The sequence below is a fragment of the Hyla sarda genome, chromosome 9 (genome assembly GCF_029499605.1).
Source record: "Hyla sarda isolate aHylSar1 chromosome 9, aHylSar1.hap1, whole genome shotgun sequence".
NCBI lineage: Eukaryota > Metazoa > Chordata > Amphibia > Anura > Hylidae > Hyla > Hyla sarda.
This window is the reverse complement of record NC_079197.1, coordinates 141,765,097-141,783,370: the sequence shown is the minus strand read 5'-3', so window position 1 is coordinate 141,783,370 and position 18,274 is coordinate 141,765,097. Positions and strand designations below refer to the sequence as shown.

General features: G+C 40.6%; 1 protein-coding gene across 3 annotated transcripts in view; it reads right to left on the bottom strand.

The window, feature by feature from the left end:
* Positions 1-755: 755 nt before the first annotated feature.
* LOC130290755 (cytochrome P450 2C8-like) overlaps positions 756-18,274 on the bottom strand; it is a 37,716-nt gene continuing 20,197 nt past the window's right edge. For 2 of the 3 annotated variants that reach the window (XM_056538810.1, XM_056538812.1), the window contains exons 5-9: positions 9,163-9,339; positions 5,793-5,934; positions 2,445-2,632; positions 1,822-1,963; positions 756-1,139 (exon numbers count right to left, since the gene is read on the bottom strand). In XM_056538810.1, the coding sequence (XP_056394785.1) occupies positions 955-1,139; positions 1,822-1,963; positions 2,445-2,632; positions 5,793-5,934; positions 9,163-9,339 (834 nt within the window). In that variant the 3' untranslated portion in view covers positions 756-954. Of the gene's footprint in view, positions 1,140-1,821; positions 1,964-2,211; positions 2,286-2,444; positions 2,633-5,792; positions 5,935-9,162; positions 9,340-18,274 lie in introns of those variants that run through there. The other variant, XM_056538811.1, reaches the window with a different exon arrangement.

The following is an 18,274-nucleotide window of genomic DNA, read 5'->3' as shown; positions in this document are numbered from 1 at the left end:
AAAAGAGTAAGACAGTGTGGGGAGGTGAGAGGCAGGGGCTGGAACAGGTGGTAGCTCACCTCACGCAGAACCGCCAGCTCAATGCTCACCAGAATGGGTACTCAAAAAATGTAAATAAATTCAAATTAAATTAAATAAAAATTACATAAAAAAATCTATTTACTCTCTTCAATTTTGACGCCATATGGTCTCCCTGTTGCCACATTCAGACGCTCTGTCGCAGTGATTCTAATAGCAATTCCTGTAATCTGCATGTCATACTGAATAACAGTATTATTTCACTAACACAGCACACTACTTATGCATGTTAGGACAAGGCAAAGTGTTCTACTCCCCTATTAGGCTCGCTGTAGGCCAGAAATAGCCGTTTTTAATACAGATACGCAACAAATAAATTTGTACCAAACCGAATTTTTTCAGAACCGAACCGAATCGGCCGAATCAAATTTTTCAAAAGTTCGCTCATCTCTAGGTGTTAGTCATTCGGCCCAGGAGTGTTTGGTGTGTTGAAGAATTAAGGACCCCTTACCCTTGCTTAGGGTCACTTGTATGCATATAAGTGTTGTGCCTATATAAAATGATATATTATCTTTTCTATCTAGTACCACATTGGTTACAGTAATGAATTATACTAGGCTGTGCCTCCTAGCAGTGAGGTAGCTCAGTTACAAAATATATCATACAAGCCTCAGTAAACAAAATCACAAATAAAACACCCAGAATAATATGGAACAAGAGACCCATAACAATCTGATGTTTTTATTATATCAAATTACTACATATTGAGAATTTAATATATTGCATTGTAAATTTATACAAAAATTACCAATACAGAGATGTAAAATTACCAATACAGAGATTACCAATACAGAGATGTCCTTGAAATATTGGAGTGGTAGTTTTGTAAATTATAGATCTTCTTGGTTTCCTTTATGCAAGAACTTTGTCCTCAACTCAGAAACGAGGGACAACATTAATCTGGAATGAGCAAGGTCTTGAACCATTGCTGTTGGGCTCTGGTCTTATACTCAGATTCTTTCTGTCTATGGTGGGCTCCAATGTAAACCTTTGCAGTACAGTGATTAGAAAGAGGAAGAGCTCCATGCGGGCCAGGCCTTCTCCCATACACATACGTTTACCTGAGGAGACAGAATCAGCATACAAAAAAATGCTAATTAAACTTAGTGAGGTTCTTTAGTATCCACATGTATTGTCCCAGCTATATGTCAGCAATTCGTTAAAAAAATGCAGCATTTTCTGAGGTGAACTCAACTGATCCATTCACTAGTCCGGTCAGCTGATCACCTTGTTTGGGCAGATACTTGCTCCTATGCGTTTAATTTTCTTTATAGTGTAGAAGACCATGGTATGGAGTACAGCAAAATAATTGTGTAGAAGTGGCCGGATCATAGTCACCAGCTTACTGGACAAGTGAATGGATCCACCCTTTTGACAAGATGCCAAAGTATGACTAGGATTTAAAGCATTAATGCTGTGTGCCTTTCATTGAGAAGAACCTTTCTATTATGGACGCGCAGACCATCCTACACAAATGTTGCGCATTCTCTATTTTTAGCCAACACTAGATAAGAAAACTGGGGTGAATCAGATGGATGTAACTTATAATATCAGAATTAATTATTACTATTCCTTTCAAGTCATGTTTTTAGCCTTTCTAAACCCAGCTTAGATCCACCAGTCATAGCAAAATAAGATGACCTCAAAATATATTAACTCACAAACTAGAATAATAAAGATCTCAACTTCAGCTATAGTTAAAATTTTTTGCTAGTTAGCTCTTATCAAGGAATAACCTCGTACCTGTAGAGAATGGCATGAATGCATCATTTTTCTTAAAGGAACCTTTATCATTAAGAAAATGTCCAGGATCAAACTCATCTGGGTTCTTGAATTGTTTGGGGTCTTTCAGGACAGAGGTCAGGACTGGAAACACCATAGTTCCCTGAAAGTGAATGTATAAAATATGTAGAAAATCTGAAGAAATAAAAGTCAGGTCTGGTTGGTAGATATGATTGACAAGTCATTGATAAGATCAGCACATCTTCTTTGTCATGGGATTGCTCTGACTGTCTCTAAGGTCCCATAGTTAGTCCTGAAGCATGCAGAATAGTTTAGAGAAGTGTCATATTTTAAAGAGAGAATATTAAATGTTGTGCAGTATATATATAGACAAACGAGGACGTCACTAACCGGGATGCAGTGCCTTAATTTCTCTGTATTGAGCACCTAGGGAATTGTATTGTTTCATCAAACATGCCATCCACCTGCAATTTGTCAGAAGTCGGATTTAGGGTTAAATTGGGGGAGAAGTGCTGACTACTGGACTTTCTACATACACTAATATTAAATGTTGACCTTGATTTGCAAACCTAAAAGAAAGCAACATCTTAAGTCAATAAGTTGAGAGGACTATCATGTTGTACCTTTGGAATATGATATCCCCTGAAGGTTGTGTCTTTGCTGGTGGCATGGGGCACTCCTGCAGGAACAATATCAGCCAATCTCTGGATCTCATGGATTACGGCTTCTGTATAGGGCATTTTAGTCTTATCTTCTATTGATGGACAGCGTTCTTTACCGATGATATCGTCAATCTCTTTGTGGATCTTCTCTGAAATGAAGAAAAATAGAAAAAAAAGCATATTTTTCAGTCTAGTATTATATTAGAAATACATCTATATTGCAGTCACAACCAGATTATTGATTAAAGATCGTGCATCATGCACATGGCATGCAACCAAACAACACATATCCATAAAATGGTACCCATAAAAATGTTTCAGCCCAAAAATGTACCTTTCTATGTTCCTTCTTTAATGAAAAATGGGATTCTGTGGTGGACAGTGGTATTTTTCCAGGACTTATGGTAATATACAGCCAGTGTCATTGGTAGTGCGAGTGTTGAACATTCCCATGTAAACCCTGAACACACAATCATTTGTCAATAAGGATTGTACTTGGTGGTATTATGGCAGGATCCTCAGAGGGGATCCCTGTGTACTGGAAGTCGGAATGCCCTTGATGTTTGTGGGTGTTGGTAACCAGGTAGTACACAGCAGTAACAGTCCCAGGCTGTAATGCTAAAAGGGTTGCTAGTACATGCAGAATATAGGTTGATGTTACAATGTACCAGTCATTGAATGTATCGGAAATGAACTTTTCCCATGTCTCTTTGTTTTTTTCCAACTGAATTCATATGTATATTTTATACGTTCTCTCCATTGTTTCAATGTATGTGTCCTCATGCAAAATTACTATATTTTCTCTATACCTATCCTTGCCCCCTTAAAGAGTACCTGTCACCAAATAAAACATTTCATATAGTGTTCCTTGTGTAATTAGCAGACACTTTCCCATTCACTTGCTTTTAAAATTATCAACATAAATTTGTTTAAAATGTAATAGAAAAAAACGGCCACTAGGTGGCTCAGTTCTGCTCCCTGCCACAAATAATACAGTGAGTTTGGTCTCCTTCCGGCCTGGCAGGAGTCCAAACTCAGGAAGTGTTTCTCTGCACTGAGCTTGATTGACAGCTGCACAGAAAGTGAAAGCTCCACAAATTCTTTCAGAAAGCCACACAGACTGAAAGCTAAAGGAGAATCTCACTGATAGCAACACAGACTAAAACATGCATAGAGCCTGAGGTCTTCTATTCATTACAATGCTGCAACAATGTGAGGGCGGAAGTTGTCCCCCAGCAGGCTTCAGTGATGTCAGGCCTGCTGGGAAACGCCCATTTTCTCCTGCTGGGACATTGCACTATGCGAGCAAGAAGAGAGGTATGATACACAGCTTTTTGAAGCCCTGAAATTGTTTTTAAGTGTAGGAGAGATGTTAGGAGTAATTAAAGGGTAGCTCCCACCATCCTTTTTTTTTTTCTAGCCCGTTCCCCCCCCCCCCCCCCCCCCGCTACGGCACTAGCCCGTTCCCTCCTCCACCCGCCCCGCATACCCCGTTCCCTCATTACACTTGCAGTTACTGCAGAGTCCGGCAGCGGGTGTGCAGGGACAGCAGCGGCAACGAGGCGGCGGCGATGTGCGGGAGGAGTGGCCCAGCCAGTGGTCGGGGAGCCAATGCGCTCGCTCCCACCTGTCTGATTGACAGGCAGGGAGGGAGTGCAGCCTAACTGAAAAAGGACTGATTGCCACTCCGAAATCAGTCCTTTTTCAGTAGCCGGTTTTTAAATGTAAATTAAACCTTTTTAATGAAAAAAAAAAATAATAAAAGTATATTAGAGATATGTTGTGTTGTAGTACATAATTACTACAACATATCAAAAAATAAAGTTGGTGACAGTGCCCATTTAAGGAACATAGCCTGAGGTAGTTGAGAACAGTTTATTTGGTGACATGTGCTTTTACCCCTTTACCAGGCAAAATAGGCACAAACTCACGTTCCATGTTGTTTTAAACCTACTGCATTTTATCAGTGGTATTGGTCCCTTTGTTTTCTTTAACTGTATGTTCTCCTATAGCTGTCTGACCAAGAGGACCTCACATTTTGGGAGATTTATCAAATTTACACCATTCACAGTACAGTACAGTACAGTAAAAAGAACATTTTTGGGAAGATTTATCAAAACCTGTGCAGAGGAAAAGTGGAGCAGTTGCCCATAGCAACCAATCAGATCACTTCTTTAATTGTCCAGTGGCCTTTTTAAAAATAAAGAAATTATCTGATTGGTTGCTATGGGCAACTCGTCAACTTTTCCTCTGCAAAGGTTTTGATAAATCTCCCCAGTTGCCACATAAATTAGTGGTACATATTCTCATGTTTATGCATGCCTACCTTTGAATTCATTAAAAACATGTCATGTTTTATTTATACATCTTTTTGTAATTTCATTTATGATCTTTATGTTTTTTATGCCTTTTTTCCTGTTTTATGCCTTTTTTTTTCTTTTTTTTTTTTGCCTTTTCCATGTATTCATTTTAGTGATTGCTATTGGACCGGATGACGGTGCACTTGAGTGCCGAAATGTGCTGTCCACCCTTGTATTTATTGAATAAACCTATAGGTCCTGTGCAACTGTGGCAGCTAAGTATTTTCATGTAAACCAAGCAGCAGCCCTTATTCCAGATTCATTTTCTTCCCCAAACCCCACTCTTCTATCCTCACTCCAGGGTAAGTGGACAGGGTCCGTGAGCAGCATACTGCATAAAACTATATGTCTTCTTGTGCCTATCCCATACCCCAACCTGACAAGATTAGTATAGCACAAGAGGTGCAGTGGCAGGCTTATACCTTCCTGAAATACTACACCAAGGAGCGACCCAGGTTTTTTTTTCTTTTTGTCTCCTTCATTTAGCCACAGCTCTATCATTTCTATGGGATTCCAGATCTGAGCACCGGCATCACTACAAAAGGTTAATCTGGGTGCTCAGTGTCATGGAGATATTATGGGTGCACTTAGATTTTGCATTATAATTGTAGGCCTATGATGTACAAATGAGCATTTGAGTATAACTGTGATCCATATTATTTTCCTTCGTACTGAATTCCAGATCTAATAACCAGCATCATTACAGAAAACTGATGACATTGGTGGACATGGCTGATTTTGGAAGACCGAGTTATAACTTGTTCCAGCGCCTCAAAGCAAAATCACTAACTCTGACCTCCAGTGCGATTTATAGTGTTTTCTTATGTGTCAGTACTTTGGGACTCCTCCAACCCCAACTTGAGGTGTAATGTCTTCCTCTGCACCCTTATAGCTATGGCCCTATGACATGATGTGTTATTTATAAATAAAAAATAAAAGAAATGATTACCTTGTATTTCTGGATATTTCATGAGTATTAGAAAAGCATATCGCAATGTCAAACTTGTAGTCTCTGTTCCAGCAAAGAATAAGTCTAAAATTGCTGCCTCTAGGTTTGTATCATTAAATTCTGTTTCTGGATTCTTTTTTTCCTGGAAAAATTCAGTTAAAAATAATTTTAGTTATCAAATAATGTCAAGTACATATAAACCCGGTTATTAACCCCTTGCTGCAGAATGCCATTTTTTATACAACGCAGCAGCGCTTCAAGGGTATGAAGCAAGCTCAGGAGCTGAGCCGACTTCATACCTGCTTGGTCCCGACTGCTATCAGCAACTGGGACCCTTGGCTAATGCTGAATAGCATCGAACAGGCAGATGTTCAGCATTAATTCTTTAGACCCTACAATCAAATTTGATTGCAGAGTATTAAAGTGCTAAAATCTAGTGCCGGTAGCTCAGGATAGCTGATCGTGACACTCAGCTGTAAGGATGAAGGAAAGTCTTTTACCTGCTTCCCTGCTGTCCAGTCGGCGCTCCTATGCTGCAGCCAGCCATTGAAGCCTGTAGCAATGGATCGCCGATAACAATAATCAAGGCTGTTCTATGGAGGAGCATTGTTCAGTGTTTGCAATCCGAAGATTGCAAGTAATAGTCTCCTATGGGGACTAAAAAATTGTGAGTAAAGTGTAGCCCCCTCCCTAATAAAATTTTGCATCACTCCCCTTTTCCCATTTTTAAATAAAATTATGCAAACAAAATAAATGTAAACATATGTGGTATCGCCAGGTGCGTAAATGTTCAAACTATTTAAAATATAATGTTAATTAAACTGCATAATCAATGGTGTAAACATAAAAAAAAATAAAAAGTCAAGAATTGCATATTTTTAGTTGCTTCATATACCAGAAAAAAGTTATAAAAAGCATTCAAAAAGTTTAATCAAAAGAAAAATGGTATAAATAAAAATTAAAGACCTAGATGGAAAAAATTTTTTCCTCATACATTCCCGTATACTGAAAAATAAAAGAAATATGGGGGAAAGAAGGACAATTTTAAGCATACTGATTATCGTACAAAAAGTTGTAATTTTTTAAAGGTAGTAAAATAAAACAAAAGATATATAAATTGGTATTGTTTTAACCGTATTGACCTACAGAATAAATATAATGTGTCATTTGTACTAAAAAGTGCACTGAGCAGAAACGAAGGACCCAAAAGTTGCTATAATCCTTTTTTTAATTTCTCCCCACATATATTTTTTTTTTCCATTTAGCTGTAGAAGAAAAAAAATGGTCTGGTTTAAGGGGTTAATACCCTTGTTGGATTAATAAGAGTCAAAATAAAAGCAAAGAAGAAGTGCAAACAATATAATTATTGCTTTCAATACATTGGTTTCAAGCACAGCTGTATTTTGGTTGCTATGGACCTTCTGTACATGTATATTGTTCCACTGGGAACCCTGAAGGGCCTGTTGGTTGGGCCATATTTTTTGCCATATTTGTAGCCTTATATTTAGCCTGTTTTTGTGCTGTACCTTGTGTTATCTTTCAAAAGGTTTGTATTAGAGGTTTAGCATAGCAAATAGCAAAGCTTATTGCAAAAGAGAGAACCACTTAAATTTAAACTAGACATGTACCAGAAACATTTAGGAGAACAGGGGTGAAGATAAAAAGATGTTACTAAAATTTAGTACAAGTTTGAAAATATATTAACCTCTTGGGGACACAGGGCCTACCTGTACATTCTCCGCCCGCTCCCTATGGGGGCTAAAACATTTTGCACCCACTACCTATGGGGGCTATAACATTACAAAAAAACTGTGAAAAAATTGTTTAGATGTTTTAACCCCTTCCCTAATAAAAGTTTGAATCCCCGCCCCCCTTTTCCCATTTAAAAAAAAAAAAAAAAACTGTGTCACACAATGATTTTTTGGTTTTGTTTCGCCATAGATTTTTGGGCAAAATGTCTGATGTCATTCCAAAGTAGACTTGGCGGTGCAAAAAAATGAGTCTGTAGGTGCATAATTGAAAGGGTTATGATTTTTAAAAGGTGAGGAGGAAAAAAGAATGGGCAAAAATGAAAAAACCCTGAGTCCCTAAGGGGTTAAAAATGCATTTAAAAACAGCTTAATGGAGTAGTCCAGGGAACCAAACGTATCCCCTACCATAAGATAGGGGATTATTAGTGTATGATCATGGGGGGGTCTGAACGCTGGGACCCCCACAGTCTCCAGAGTGGGGCCGTTTTTTTTTTTTTCTGTTTTTTTAACCTTGGAGCACCTTGGCTCCCACCTTTTGAAACAAACTAGTCTCAGGAGTGACAGGCCGCTCTGCCAATTACCAGTTGAACCAGGACATTCTTATGGCCAGTGATTGGCAGAGTAAGCTGTCACTCTCGGGATCAGTTTATCTCAGAAGGTGGGGTCCGTTATAGATATTGTGGGGGTTCCCAATAGTCAGACCTCCAGGAGATTATCCACTTATCCACTGTGGATAGGGGATCATTTTTATTTGCTTATAACCCCTTTAAGCTGTATTTTCAATGTAATCTCATTGTACTGTATTTTCAAACTTGTACCAGGTTTTTAACCTGTGTCAATCTCCTGTACTAAAGGGAAAGGAATTAAAGATTAGTCTAGTCCATGCTTTCAGGCCGATATGTGTTGAGCATGGTGCAGCCTCTCCTTAGAAGAGGGTATGTTTGGTTAGGCCATTAGACAGGACCTTTGGGGCCCCCCTGGCTTCTCTAAAGAATTCTGTTTTATTCTTGTGATCTAAACCTAGTTCTTTCTGGAGAAAAAAGAGTAGAAGAGACAAGAGGCTTATACAGAGTATGTAGGGAAAAGTGGTACATGTCCAGCACATTACCCTAAACCCTTCCAGGGTTTTGGGCCAGGCCTAGAACTGTTCAGCTATTATGCTTCATAATTGAAAATAGATACCTTTGTATAGTGCTTGTTGGCAACCAGTTTGCATTTCATGTCAAGAAAGAGAAAGACAGGACTAGTAACCAGACTCACAGGTCAAGGCAAAATATGATAAGCTTTAGGTACCCTGAAATTTTTTGTCTTAGAACCTGTGCCTCCAATTTTGGATGAATCATATTATTCAGTTGGCTGTTCAGTTACCTCAGTGTTTTTGCCCTATTTCTGCACCTCACCATCAAAACTCCAAAACACCCGTAGGCTGGACAATGTAAAGGGTGTGGTGGGATTTATTACTTCTGATGCTAAACAACAACCATTCCTGGTGAAGTACCACAGGTCTCCACCATCCCACATGCATTCTCCCCGTCAACAACATCTGTATACCCTCTGGGCTGATGTAAATGTGTGAAACTCCCATAGGTCTTCAAATATTAGATTATCTACCAACGCACCTCTTCCATCTTCGTAAGAAAGCAATCTATGTAGTCACGAGGGCAGTTCTCATCCAAGGTGGCCTTGTGGGTGTTCGCCATCTCCTTAACAAATTGTTTCATGTTACCCAAATATTTGAAAATCTTTTGGTGAGGCCCCGGAATGTATGGCATTATGGATGGAAACATGTTGATCAGCTAATTAAAGAAAAAAAATAGAAATAAGAAAATTAACATTTGCTTGTTGGTAAATTACCAAATTTATATCCAGCATTTACTATAAAATGTAAAAAAAAAAATGTAAAAGCCTTTTATCTACCTTTACAAAAAAAAAGGGCTTTTGTACTGCTTTATCGCAGATAAGAAAAAAATTAGGGAAACTATCTTCTGTTTTTTGTGTACACTTCTCCTTTAGAAGGCTGTATGATTCCAAGTTTACAGACTCCATAGAAATCCCGAAGCAAAATCTCTAACAGACTTCCACCTTCCTTTTTATGTGGCAGTGGGGCCTTTGGGCAGACACCAGTGTCCATGTGCAACTGGTTCCTCTACAACTAATAACGTATTCAATGGTTCATCTGTTCAAAGGGTGAAAATATCTTTGATGCAAGTCAAAGTATCCTGACATTTAGCATTGGTCTATTATATTCCCTATACATAAAATTTCGACTATACAGTTTTGCCTCACTTTTTCAAAATTGTCGGTTCGATTCGGTTTTGTTCGACGTGAACCGGCAATGAAATAACCCCCTAAAAATGTTTATAACAGCACCTAACAGCTGTAAAGCCCTGTCAAGGAATGTATTCAAGTAGTTTCAAAGTGGTTTTAAGGCTCAGTTATGGCGACATGTGGTAACCCATGGTTACTATTACAGATCGTCAATTTTTAAGGCTTAATCACACCAAAATAAAGCAACATAAAGTATCACTGGTTGTCGGTAGATGCCTGCCGGTGTTAAAATGCACTTGGAGGTATCGAAAGACGCAGTGGCATTTTCTAAGCCTGCCTTGGAGATTTCTATCCTTTTTTTTGGGAGTAGCAACAGGTTTTGATTTTAGCAAGTGAAGAAGATGGCATGGATTTTTCCAAGCATTCCAAAAAGTATTCCTTTTATTGAGAGTAGCAACAAAATTGGTGTTTTAAAATAGTGAAGAAGAAATAGCTTTTGTATAATAAGCCAAAAAATGGATGATTGGTTGTGTACGGATGATGGGTTGTGTACATGTAGGCCTGGCTGGAAGTAAGGTGATGGTGGATTGGTGTTACTAGTATTAGCCAGCGTACAGCAGGTGGTAGCTAACTGAATTTACTAGCATACAGCCTGAGATGATGGACTGATGTTTGTAGTAGAACCTAGTGTACAGCAGGGGTGGTGGAAGCACTGTGTAATCAGTGTAATTTGGCACAGATTTTTTCAAAATTTGCCAGCCAGATGACCTAGGCCTGACTGGAAGTTACAGGTTCTAAAAAAAAGATTATTTTTAAAATTTTGCCAGCTAGGCGACAAAGGGCTTGCTGGAAGTAACAGGGTCCAAAACATATATTTTTTTTCAATTTTGCCAGCCAGGCAAACCAGACCTACCTGGAAGTAACAGATTCTTAAAAGATTTTTTTTCCAATTTTGCCAGCCATGAGACCTAGGCCTGGCATGAAGTAGCAGCAGGTGGTGTGGAGGCTTACCATATTGCCGCTGTATAAGAACAGCTAAACCAAACACACACTTTCCTGCACGTTACTGTGACCAGCACAAGTTCTCAAGAAACGTTTAACGACAATATTTAGCATGTGTGCCAAAAAGGGACAAAATATTTTTAGATTCTAATTTTTTCTCAGCCAGGTGAGCCAGGCCTGGCTGAAGGTTGCACCATCAAGGGTGATGGTGATAAGGATGACCCTTATGTTTCTGATGACTGATCTATATATTAATACTGATATGCCATTGCATAGGCTGGAGAAAGATATTTGTTAACTACCTTTAACCCAAAAATCAGCTTGCAATTTGCTCATGACTAAGATGACGTGAGGTGACGTCAGGAGGGCAAAGATAAGAAGTCAAAAGACAAAATATCTGATGGACAGAGAACTCTGGAAGAACTTCTACCAAGAAAGAAATGGATGCTAGATATGCTAACATATGCAATACTCAAACAACCAATCAAAATGTAATATGATGATTTTGACATCATAACTAAACCTCCCTTTTTTGTCAAATGTAAAAACAATCTACTTCTGTGTAATAAACAGAACTCTTTTAGGCAGAACTCTTTGGGAGTCAGTACGGAGAAGAAGAGCCAAGTCTGGTGGGCCGACACCTTCCCGGCTGTCCAGGGCAACCCAGAACTGTCCAAATCTCCAGAAGAACACGGTAAGTCTGCTGATTTCTTTATGAAACTGTAGCTTATGGGTGTCTTTTGGGCAGGCCTAGGAGCCTGGAAATGGCTTCTGTTGACCCTCTATAACTAGTCCTAGTGGCGGGGAATCTTCCCCCTGTGGGGTCTCAACTTCAAAGAGGATTTCTAGTTGCAGGTTACTGACTGCTGCGGCGTTAACCTAAGTCCACAATTTAGCAAAGCGGGAGAAGTTGGGAGAGAACCAGTAAAATGTTCTTTTTGCCAACCTTAAAATTTAGGGTTTTTTTCTTGTTTGGATTTGGATTTTTTGACTTTTTGACTTTTTTTTAACTTTTTGATCTATCCAGTGGATTTGGTCAAGGGAGTTAAGAGTGCCGAAGATTTTTGTGTTCAAAGTCCCTGGTAACTTTTGGTTGATTGTACTGCTGATATCTATTAGTGTTGCTCGCGAATATTCGCAATTCGAATTTTATTCGCGAATATCGCATATTCGCGAATTCGCGAATATTCGTGAATATAGCGCTATATATTCGTAATTACGAATATTCGTTTTTTTGTTTTTTTTTTTCACAGTACACATCACAGTGATCACCCCTCTCTGCTTCCAGCTTATGTGGTATAAGAAGGCTCTAATACTACTGTGTGAGACTGGTGTGCGAATTTTCGCATACACGAAAATTTGCATATGATAATTTTCGCATATGCGAATTTTAGCTTATGTTAATTTTTGTATATGCAAATTTTCGCATATGTTAATTTTCGCACATGCGAATATTCGCATATGCGAAAATAAAACGAGAACATTACGAATATGCGAATATTCGCGAATGACGAATATTCGTCCATATATTCGCGAATATTCGCGAATTCGAATATGGCCTATGCCGCTCAACACTAATTGTTATAGAACAAAAGAAAATCCATGTGGTATTAACCTCTTAAGGACCCAGGGCGTATGGATACGCTCTCACACCCTGGGCCTTAAGGACCCAGGGCGTATCCATACACCCTGGCGTTTTCCGGTCTCTGCCGCGCGCCGGGCAGAGATCGGAACCGGATGCCTGCTGAAATCCTTCAGCAAGCATCCAGGGCAAACGCCGAGGGGGGCCATGTAGGCAAATCGCAAGGGAAATCGCCCCTTGTGATCTGCGGCGATACCAGGCTGATCGGGTCTCTGGGACCCGACCGCCCGGTAATTATGCATGATCCCGGCTGTCACAGACAGCCAGGACCATGCTATAGTATAGGAGCGAGGTGGCAAGCCTGCCACCTCCTCCTATTCCCTGCGATCCGTCGGTTAGTTAACCGACCAATCGCAGGGGGGGGGGGGGGGGCGGTTACTTCCTCCCGCCCTGCCCGGCCCCTGAAAGTCCGGAGAGGACGGGAGGAAGACCGGAGGATGCGGCGGGGGACGGGGGAGTGCTGGGTACCGGCCCCGGTACTTACCTCGTCCCTGAAGACCCGGATCCCTGCGATGAAGACGGCGGCAACAGGTGAGTTGATCTTCAGCCGCGGTCGGGCCCTTTACAGCAATGCACATCGCCGTAAAGCGACATGCATTGCTGTATTGGCGTCTGGGCATTCTGGGAGTTGCAGTTTTGCAACATCTGGAGGTCCACAGTTTGGAGACCACTGTGCCCTTCCAGATGTTGCAAAACTACACATCCTCAGCATGCCCTTACTGTCCAGGCATGCTGGGAGTTGTAGTTCTGTAACATCTGGCCCTTCAGATGTTGCAGAACTACAACTCCCAGCATGCCTGAACAGTAAGGGCATACTGGGAGTTGTAGTTTTGCAACATCTGGAAGGGCACAGCTTGAGAACCACTGTATTAGTGGTCTGCAAACTGTAGTCCTCCAGATGTTGCAAAACTACAACTCCAAGCATGCTGGGAGTTGTAGTTCGGCAACATCTGGCTCTAAAGATGTTGCCGAACTACTACTCCCAGCATGCTTGAGAATGCTGAGAGTTGTGGTTTTGCAACAACTGGAGGCACACTGGTTGGGAAACATTGTCTGTTTCCTAACTCAGTGTTTCCCAACCGTGTGCCTCCAGCTGTTGCAAAACTTTAACTACCAGCATGCACTGATAGACTGTGCATGCTGGGAGTTGTAGTTTTGCAACAGCTGGAGGTCCCCCCCCTGTGAATGTACAGGATACATTCACATGGGCAGGGGGCTTACAGTGAGTATCAGGCTGCAAGTTTGCGATGCAGCAAATTTTGCGCGGCAGCTCAAACTCGCTGTAACCCCCCGCCCGTGTGACTGTACCCTAAAAACACTACACTACACTACACTAACACAAAATAAAATAAAAAGTAAAAAACACTACATATACAGATACCCCTACACAGCCCCCCTACCCTCCCCAATAAAAATGAAAAACGTCTGGTACGCCACTGTTTCCAAAATGGAGCCTCCAGCTGTTGCAAAACAACAACTCCCAGTATTGCTGGACAGCCGTTGACTGTCCAAGCATGCTGGGAGTTTTGCAACAGCTGGAGGCACCCTGTTTGGGAATCACTGGCGTAGAATACCCCTATGTCCACCCCTATGCAAATCCCTAATTTAGGCCTCAAATGCGCATGGCGCTCTCACTTTGGAGCCCTGTCGTATTTCAAGGCAACAGTTTAGGGTCACATATGGGGTATCGCCGTACTCGGGAGAAATTGCCTAATACATTTTGGGGGGCTTTTTCTCCTTTCAACCCTTATGAAAATGTGAAGTTGGGGTCTACACCAGCATGTTAGTGTAAAAAAATAAATTTTTTACACTAACATGCTGGTGTTGCCCTATACTTTTCATTTTGACAAGAGGTAAAAGGGAAAAAAGCCCCCCAAAATTTGTAATGCAATTTCTCCCAACTACGGAGATACCCCATAAGTGGGCGCAAAGTGCTCTGGGGGCGCACAACAAGGCCCAGAAGGGAGAGTGCACCATGTACATTTGAGGTGATTTGCACAGGGGTGGCTGATTGTTACAGCGGTTTTGACAAACGCAAAAAAACTAAACCCCACATGTGACCCCATTTCGGAAACTACACCCCTCACGGAATGTAATGAGGGGTGCAGTGAGACTTTACCCCCCACTGGTGTCTGACAGATCTTTGAAACAGTGGGCTGTGCAAATTAAAAATGTTGTACAGACCACTGTTCCAAAGATCTGACAGACACCAGTGGGGGGTAAATGCTCACTGTACCCCTTGTTACGTTCATCAAGGGGTCTAGTTTCCAAAATGGTATGCCATGTGGGTATTTTTTGCTGTCCTGGCACCATAGGGGCTTCCTATATGGGACATGCCCCCGAGCAAAATTTGCTCTCAAAAAGCCAAATATGATTCCTTCTCTTCTGAGCATTGTAGTTCGCTCGTAGTGCACTTCAGGTCAACTTATGGGGTACCTCCATACTCAGAATATATGGGGTTACAAATTTTGGGGGGGTATTTTCTGCTATTAACCCTTGCAAAAATGTGAAATTTGGGGGGAATCACACATTTTAGTGAAATTTTATTTTATTTTTTTACATATGCAAAAGTCGTGAAACACATGTGGGGCATTAAGGCTCACTTTATTCCTTGTTACGTTCCTCAAGGGGTCTAGTTTCCAAAATGGTATGCCATGTGGGTATTTTTTGCTGTCCTGGCACCATAGGGGCTTCCTATATGGGACATGCCCCCGAGCAAAATTTGCTCTCAAAAAGCCAAATATGACTCCTTCTCTTCTGAGCATTGTAGTTCGCTCGTAGTGCACTTCAGGTCAACTTATGGGGTACCTCCATACTCAGAAGAGATGGGGTTACAAATTTTGGGGGTTTTTTTCTGCTATTAACCCTTGCAAAAATGTGAAATTTGGGTGGAATCACACATTTTAGTGAAATTTTATTTAATTTTTTTACAAATGCAAAAGTCGTGAAACACATGTGGGGTATTAAGGCTCACTTTATTCCTTGTTACGTTCCTCAAGGGGTCTTGTTTCCAAAATGGTATGGCATGTGTTTCTTTTTTTTTGCTGTTCTGGCACCATAGGGGCTTCCTAAATACAACATGCTCCCCAAAAACCATTTCAGAAAAACGTACTCTCCAAAATCCCCTTGTCACTCCTTCGGTTCTGAGCCCTCTACTGCGCCCACCGAACACTTTACATAGACATATGAGGTATGTGCTTACTCAAGAGAAATTGGGCTACAAATATAAGTATATATGTTCTCCTTATACCCCTCGTAAAAATTCAAAAATTGGGTCTACAAGAACATGCGAGTGTAAATAATGAAGATTGTGAATTTTCTCCTTCACTTTCCTGCTATTCCTGTGAAACAGCTAAAGGGTTAAAAGGCTGACCGAATATCATTTTGTATACTTTGGGGGGTGCAGTTTTTATAATGGGGTCATTTGTGGGGTATTTCTAAGATGAAGACCCTTCAAATCCACTTCAAACCTGAACTGGTCCCTGAAAAATAGTGAGTTTGGAAATTTTGTGAAAAATTGGAAAATTGCTGCTGAACTTTGAAGCCCTCTGGTGTCTTCCAAAAGTAAAAACTTGGCAATTTTATGATGCAAACATAAAGTGGACATATTGTATATGTGAATAAAAAATTAAAATATTTTGAATATCCATTTTCCTTACAAACAGAGAGCTTCAAAGTTAGAAAAATGCTAAATTTTCAAATTTTTCATAACATTTTCACATTTTTCACCAAGAAAGGATGCAAGTTACAATTTTTTTACCACTATGTTAAAGTAGAATATGTCACGAAAAAACAATCTCGGAATCAGATTGATAACTAAAAGCATTGCAGAGTTATTAATGTTTAAAGTGACAGTGGTCAGATGTTCAAAAAATGGCCGGGTCCTAAGGTGTAAAATGGCTGGGTCCTTAAGAGGTTAATTGAACCTATTTAATGCTATTTTATTAATTTCCTTAAATAAGTTTTGTTTTCACAGATTGCACAGGATAGATGTAAAAAAATTTAATGTATGAGGAAATACGATAAATTGTCTGATTATATTACAGGAGTAACAAGAGAAGAAGTTTTTAAAACAAGATAAAAATGAAGAAAGTGATCACTATTTAATTGATAAATATTACCTAAATATTTAAAATCAGCTATTTTTTTTTCTCCCCAAAAGATCTCTATATATTTCTCATTTGTTTGCATTTTTGGTGAGAATGTGGGCCCTGTGGGTTATGTGAGCCCTGTGTGTTGTATGTTGGTATTGTTACATGTTCCATGTGTCTTGTATGTCTCTTGATGTAAAGGAACACAGAAATCCAGTCAGACACTGGACGTTCAAATGTTGTTGAAGACTGACCTAGCTTGAGGGTAAGCAAAGGGGCGGTGACTGGTGACATAGAGTATTAGGAGGAAAAAGGGGGGGTCCATCCTTGAAAGGTGGGGCCATATAGGAAGAATGACAGCCTCCTCTTCTGAAATACAAAAATCACACTTGAAGAAAATGTATATATATATTTACTGTTTTAAATTGAGTATGTATATAGGACCTGCATACGTAATGTGATATACCTATACATTCCACATTGCATTTATTTGAATAATACCAATTTTTGAATGAATAACCATATTGGTAGCTTTGCTACTCTCAGATTATGATTTAAATTGTTTAGAACTTATGAGGTTAAGAATTCAAGAGCCATGATAAAATATCAGAGAATCCATGGTTCGTGCTGAGTTATAAATGTAAGCTTGTTCCAAGTAACGGCACGGTGATCGGCGGGCGGCGTGACGTGCGTCAGAAGAGGACGGCTCCCGGGATCCTACGGAAGCCGGTAAGTTGATCTGGAGGGCTACAGTCTGAGACTGTGGTTTCTAAACTGTAGCCCTCCAGATGTTGCAAAACTACAACTCCTAGCATGCCCAGACAGCTGTTTGGGCATGCTGGAATATGTAGTTTTGCAACAGCTGGAGGGCTGCAGTTTGAGACCACTATACAGTGGTCCCTAAACTATAGATCTTGATCTTGCAAAACTACAACTCCTAGCATGCCCACATAGCTGTTTGTTGTCTGGGCATGCTGGGAGTTGTAGTTTTGCAACATCTGGAGGTCCACAGTTTGGAGATGCAAATACCAGCATGCCCAGAAAGCAAACAGCTGTCTCGGCATGCTGAGAGTTGTAGTTGGATACCTCCAGCTGTTGCATAACTACATCTCCCAGCATGCCCTTCGGCGATCAGTACATGCTGGGAGTTGTAGTTTTGCAACAGCTGGAGGCGCACTGGTTGGAAAATACTGAGTTAGGTAACAGAACCTAACTGAAGGTTTTCCAACCAGTGTGCCTCCAGCTGTTGCAAAAGTACAACTCCCAGCATGCACGGTCTGTCAGTACATGCTGGGAGTTGTAGTTTTGAAACAGCTGGAGGTTCCCCCCCCCCCCCATGTGAATGTACAGGGTACATGCACACGGACAGGTTTACAGTAAATTTCCTGCTTCAAGTTTGAGCTGCGGCAAATTTTTCACCGCAGCGCAAACTCCGAGCGGGAAATTCACCGTAACACGTCAGTGCGAATGTACCCTAAAAACACTACACTACACTAACACATAATAAAGGGTAAAAGACTACATATACACCCCCTTACACTGTCCCCCCAATAAAAATTAGAAACGTCTTGTACGGCAGGGTTTCCAAAACGGAGCCTCCAGCTGTTGCAAAACAACAACTCCCAGCATTTCTGGACAGCCACTGACTGTCCAGGCATGCTGGGAGTTTAGCAACAGCTGGAGGCACCCTGTTTGGGAATCACCGGTGTAGAATACCTCTATGTCCAC